Source organism: Chrysemys picta, chromosome 15, assembly GCF_011386835.1.
Source record: "Chrysemys picta bellii isolate R12L10 chromosome 15, ASM1138683v2, whole genome shotgun sequence".
Classification (NCBI taxonomy): Eukaryota; Metazoa; Chordata; order Testudines; family Emydidae; genus Chrysemys; species Chrysemys picta.
This window is the reverse complement of record NC_088805.1, coordinates 17,764,767-17,770,766: the sequence shown is the minus strand read 5'-3', so window position 1 is coordinate 17,770,766 and position 6,000 is coordinate 17,764,767. Positions and strand designations below refer to the sequence as shown.

The 6,000-nt window shown below is 43.9% G+C and overlaps 1 protein-coding gene across 12 annotated transcripts in view; it reads right to left on the bottom strand.

Moving 5' to 3' along the window:
• Nucleotides 1-627: 627 nt before the first annotated feature.
• Nucleotides 628-6,000, bottom strand: part of COMT (catechol-O-methyltransferase) — a 32,573-nt gene continuing 27,200 nt past the window's right edge. For all 12 annotated transcript variants that reach the window (XM_005281122.5, XM_065568022.1, XM_042841539.2 and 9 more), the window contains exons 4-5: nt 4,466-4,597; nt 628-1,723 (exon numbers count right to left, since the gene is read on the bottom strand). In XM_005281122.5, coding sequence (XP_005281179.1) covers nt 1,544-1,723; nt 4,466-4,597 — 312 coding nt within the window. In that variant the 3' untranslated portion in view covers nt 628-1,543. The remainder of the gene's footprint in view (nt 1,724-4,465; nt 4,598-6,000) is intronic.

Sequence of the window (6,000 nt, the reverse complement as noted above, 5' to 3'; positions counted from 1 at the left end):
TTTCTGGCTTGTGGATTGGCTGGGGCCTAGCACAGCAGAGACTCCTCACTTTTCACAGGGTTCCTCTAGTTAACTGTGTCCATTTTCAATCTGATCTTACAACTGTGGTTAACTTGCTCTCCTTTCCAGTTGTATTGTTTGAAGTCTTTGCCAAGCTCATTTTCACTGACTTAGAGATGTGATTCTCTCCAGCTCCTGAGCCAGAATAAATAACACTTCAGGGAGGCGAAGTGCAAACGCAGCTGGCTAAATAACATGCCTGTGAGAATCCAAAGGGGAAGGGGAGAGGGAGTACGTATCTACTGCTTTTAGAAGACAGGGACTATTTCTGGAGCTGCTCCCTGGCTTGAAACCTACAGCGGAAGTGCTGGGCAGAGTCCATGTGGAATAAAATGGAGTCACACACTCAGTAACTGCACAAGTCATTTTTTCCCCTTCACTTTTATTTATAAAATTTTGAATTTCATCCAGTTGTGCAACAGCAATGGGACATGCTGAGAAGTGCCTGCCAGTGGACTATTGCACCGTTTGGGTGACTAAAGTTACTTTGGGTTTGGCCTTGTACCTTAATAATAATCCTTAATATTTACTGTAATGTGAACACAACCCAGAGCGTACAATAATCGCCCAGAAAAGCACAGCCTGTTGTGTCCTATTATAAATCAGCCAGCACCTTACATTTTTGCAGCTCTTAGCCTACAGTAAGAAGCATATCCTGTCCCCAAAGAGCTTACGTTGGTTATGTACAATGCAAAGGGTTGGAAAACAGCATTTTAATCAAGGTCTTGGCGGTTTATGTGCGTTTGGTAGTTCATTATAAAGAAGCTGCTCCCTTAATGCTACTTGTCTGTTCAAAGGACCCCGCGAATGTATATTTTTATCCATTTATTTCATGTAGCCTTCCTGGTCCCTCCCCCACAATCACATTAATTATCTTGTCTGCCTTGCCCACTATCAAACTGTGTTGTGTTTTGTTTTGTTTTCTCCAGCACAGATCACCATGAATTTTTATTGGGAGCTAGGGAGGAAGGTGTGTGATGTAACTGAAGGATTCTTCACCGCAGTGCATTGCCAGTTATTTAGCCAAATCAGAGCTGCTGACATATTCCTTCCCTGCAAACTGTGTCTTTCTCTCTCTTAGAAGCGATTAGTCTGTTTTGGCTTAAGGACACAGAAAATCACAGCGACTGCTGAGAGTCTGTTTCACTCTTGGCTAGTAGGGTTTGAACTCAAAGTAAACCGATTGGTTTTGCTGTTTGGCAAGAAGCAGATTACCTTAAGGGAATGTATATCATCTTGGATGCAGATAGCCATCTGAAAAGAGAAAAAAACAGGCCTCTCCATCTAATCTTTGGCTGGCTACCCTACTTATGCACATGCTCGCTAGACCTTGGTTTCCCTCTTCTCTAAACCCATCTTCTTCATTATAACTTGCTTAAATTACAGCCCCAAAAGTACAGAAAGCTAAACATGAAGCACAGAGTTAACCTGTGCAGTTGCATTTACAACACTTGAAACAACAGTTGGATACCAGTGACTCCCTTTATCCCACAAACACGGCCTTTTCCATGGCATCCTTCACTTTCATGTACTCCACGTGCGCGGGATAGTTGGTACATTCAAAACGGTTGTTATTGCGGATGTACTTAATGAACTCTGGAGCCCCAGGGACAATGACGTTGTCAGCCAGGATAACAGAGCCCTTCCTCAGCAAGCCATGGTCCTAGAAAGAAGAGACTTGTGCTTGGTGAATCTGTTCATTTTAGAAGAAGCTAACGTTTGATAAGTGCTTGTGCAAATCACTTTCATAGTAGTGACATTTCATGCTAAAGTGAATTCCTGTACTAACAGGCCAACATGGGTTTGATCAGGAAAAAATAGCCATGACACGCTCTACAGGTTCTGCAAACAACAGCTGAAAAGTTGGCTCTTTCTGCTAACGTCATCAGCAGTAAAAGAGTTAATGATGCTGATAGGAAATTGATGGCATTAGGATTCAGATTCAAATGAATGGGGACAGGTCATGCCTAAGTTACTGTTTCTGGCAGTCTCTGCAGAGTTAAGAAGACAACTCTGTAATTCACATTTGGAAGGATTTCTTCACACAGGGAGAGACTTGACCATTCCTTTTGATTTCAGATTAATATTGAAATTTTGCAGAAGCTGGTGAAACCACCAGAGAGGGGGCTGCATGGCATTCTGGGCAGCAAAGTCTCAACGGGGCCCTGGCCCACTAGTAGAAAAACACAGAGTTTTAGGACTGAGATTTCCTGTGCTCAGTCTTCCTCAATCCCATCCAACCTGGCGACAGGGCGTGGAGCACGGTTAGTGCCCAAAGAGGGCCAGGCTGGCAAGTTACCAAGAATTCAAGGGGTATAATTAACTTGCCATATACTCGGGCATCCAATGTTTAACAAAAATAAAGCTGCAACCATATCATTTGCTTCCTTGTATCTTCCTTCACAAAGAGACGTTGCTTATCTGAATACACCAGCAATTTTCAAAATAAAAGCCTGCAGCTTATCAGCTTTGTTCCCACCCTGCAGTTATGGGGAGGGTTGCATCTTTAAGACTCCCTGGATGGCTTTTACCCCGCACATCAGTATTGTAGAGGCCACTAGCGGTTAGCTCACCATGCTCGCCTCTTGATTGTGTGCCAATCTGAAGAGAAGAGGCAGTTTGGAAGGTATGTCGATATCCTCTGGCCTGTACTTTCTAATAATCAGATCAGAAACTCGAGTGAAAAGGGCATTTCTCCAGCTGTAATTTCCAACACTAGCTGCTGTGTCATTGTGACTCCGCTGATGTTTGCCAGCTGCTCTTTGTATCAAGAACCTTTTCTAGAACTGGGTGAAAGGGAAACTGCCTGGGACTCAAACCACACCCTGGGCCATCTGAAATGCTTGTCAAAAACGATGTTCAAAATGCCAGGTTGGAGAAACATTCAAAGTGTTTCCTTCAGCCGGTCCATCTAAAGTCCCTTGGTGATGTTACACTGCAAGGACTCCAGAGAATAAGCAAAACACTCTGGTTTGTAATCACATCAAACTGTTGACTAAGAAGCTGGAGCCATATGATTCTCAATCCTTTGCTTTAGCTGGCTTTTTTGCTTTGTTTTTTTAAGGTTCAGAGCTGGAAGTGGTGCTCTAGCCCTCCAAAGAGCTGGGAGCTCGGTAACTGTTACAGAGCAAGTTTAAAACTGAACATTCTCGGGAAGCAAAAGAATTTCAGAACAAAAATATACTGTCTCCCAGCTCCTGATGTATAAATTCAATGGTGGGTTTAAGTCCCAAAGAAACCCTCTACTTTTTAAAAAGCTGCTTGTAGGGAGGAGAGCGTGGGAGCCTAAGACAGAGTGCTTGTATTCTCCAAACAGGGGTGGTGAAACTGGTGCTATGCAAGAGAGGGAGACTGGGGCTAGTGCGAAGCAGTCAGCAGAGAGGCTCATACAAGAGCGAGTGGGTAGATATTTGTGGAGAATGTAACTGAAAAATGGCATTTCCATCCAATTAATCATTTAGTTCTAGAGATAATCACAGGTCTAATGGTGCTATTGAGCTGTGATATTATGTGCATTTGCGCTGTTTTTACAAACACTGAGGCTGTGATTATCACTGGGTTATTTGCTGATGTTTGGAAATACCCTGGGGTCCTCAACTGCTCTCGTTTCTCATTACCTGGCTGTTTAAAGCCAACCCATAATTTGCTATTGCTATTATAGCCTCCTAATTTTGTAATGAAGAGTCATTAACTGTTACCGTTGTTGCTGACAGAATCTGTCCCCACATCTAGCTGTGGGTGGAAAGAGGCTGAATGGCATTTCCTGGAATGAGAGCCTAGCATGGTCCTAGGAATAGTCTTCCCTTTGCTAAGGGCTGCTTTATAGCCAATCAGATGGCAAGGATGCCCCAGACATTCACAGAAAGAAGGTACAAACATGTGCTATCAAGATTGAATTTCATCGAGGAACACAAACCCCGACAACAGTGTTTGCCATCAGGAAATTAGTGTTGTGAAGGCTGGGAGAAGTCTGAACTTCTCCAAAATTCAGGGCATTTGGATCAGGTGTCCTGGCTTAATCTGATAGGGAAAGACTTAAGTCATGACGTTCAGACCCAAACCTGTACTTCTCCAGTGTCTGTGGCTGGTTCTCACTGGGATTCGGCTTCAGGCCTTTCCAGAGAGGAAGATCCTGCAAGTGGCTGAACAATCCCTGGGAAGTGCTGAGCACCCTCCGTTCCCATTGACAATAATAGGGGAGGCAAGGGCACTTTGCACTGTTGTGACTCCAGCCCCAACACTCCATCCCTTTTCACCACATGGCCGATTGGTTGTTAAACGTTCCTCTGGTGAGTGCCCCGCTATAGCTATAGAAAACACACACTGCCCGAATGTTGTGGGAAGATCTTACAGACATCTGGATATTCACTATGGGGGTTTTAGGGCTGAAATCATTCCAACTCACAAGCAGCAGGATGGTGTCTGGCATGTATCTATCTTTCCAATGGTCGAGAAAGACGAAATCCAGTGTGTCCACTTCATGCTTTTTCTTCAGCTGTGGGATAATTGTCTCCGAAGGGCCTTCTAGAATTTTCACCTGAAAAGCAAATTCATCTCATGTTGATCTGTGCACCTTGTTTTAAGCACAATGCCCCTCACCCTTTAAGTTGCAGTCAGGCTTCCGTGACCATGTTAATAGCCTTGGTGGATAACTTCAGCTGCTGGCTGGCTTTGGATCACATGGGCTTTTTTGATAAATTGACTCAATTATTTTTTCTCTCTGCAATTATAAGAAGTCTGTGACCTTGGCTCTACTGGGAAGAGTGACTCTCTGCTGGTGACAAGGGAATCCCTTGCTGAAAACAGTGTGTGGCTTGGCTTGGAATTGCAGTCACATCTCAATCAAACCTCCTTGTCCAAAGCAAATAGAATGTACAGAAGAGAGGTTAAAAAGACGGGTTATTTAGTTTGGAACAGAGCCTGCCGCTGTGTGTTCTTCTTCTGGCTCAGATAGCTGGAAACTTGTGAGAATAGCTCATGCAGTTTGGGGAAACTCAAACTGCAATCCCTGCTCTCACTTGGGCCCCAATCTCTTTCCAAACCCCAATCTGGATCTGAATCACACCACTCTAAGAACATAAGAATGGCCATACTGGATCAGACCAATGGTCCAATCTAGCCCAGTATCCTGTCTTACAACAGTTGGCAATGCCAGGTGCTTCAGAGGGAATGAACAGAAGAGGTAATCATGAAGTGATCCACCCTGTTACCCATTCCCAGCTTCTGGCAAACAGAGGCTAGGGACACCATGTATGCCCATGGTGGCTAATAGCCACTGATGGACCTATCCTCAATAAACTTACCTAGTTCTTTTTTGAACCCTGCTATAGTCTTGGCCATCACAACATCCTCTGGCAAAGAGTTCCACAGGTTGACTGTGTTGTGTGAAGAAATACTTCCTTTTGTTTTAAACCTGCTGCCTATTACTTTCATTTGGTGACCCCTAGTTCTTGTGTTATGAGAAGGAGTAAATAACACTTCCTTATTCACTTTTTTCACGAGTCATGATTTTATAGATCTCTATCATATCCCCCCTTAGTCGTCTCTTTTCTATGCTGAAAAGTTCCAGTCTTATTAATCTCTCCTCATATGGCAGCTGTTCCGTACCCCTAATCATTTTTGTTGCCCTTTTCTGAACCTTTTCCAATTCCAATAGATCTTTTCTGAGATGGGGCGATCAGATCTGCACGCAGTATTGAAGATGTGGGTGTACCATCGATTTATATAGAGGCAACATGATACTTTGTCATCTTATCTATCTTTGTCTTCTTTCTAACGATTCCCAACATTGTTAGCTTTGCCCCATCTTTACTAACTACTCGGGTATCTTAAACACAGTGTGTGTGAAAAGGTGTTCACGACCCTGCCCCAGTCCCTAATGGGCATTTCCCAACTTCACACATCTACCACACAGCTGAACCCAATTGCCATGCTCAGTTC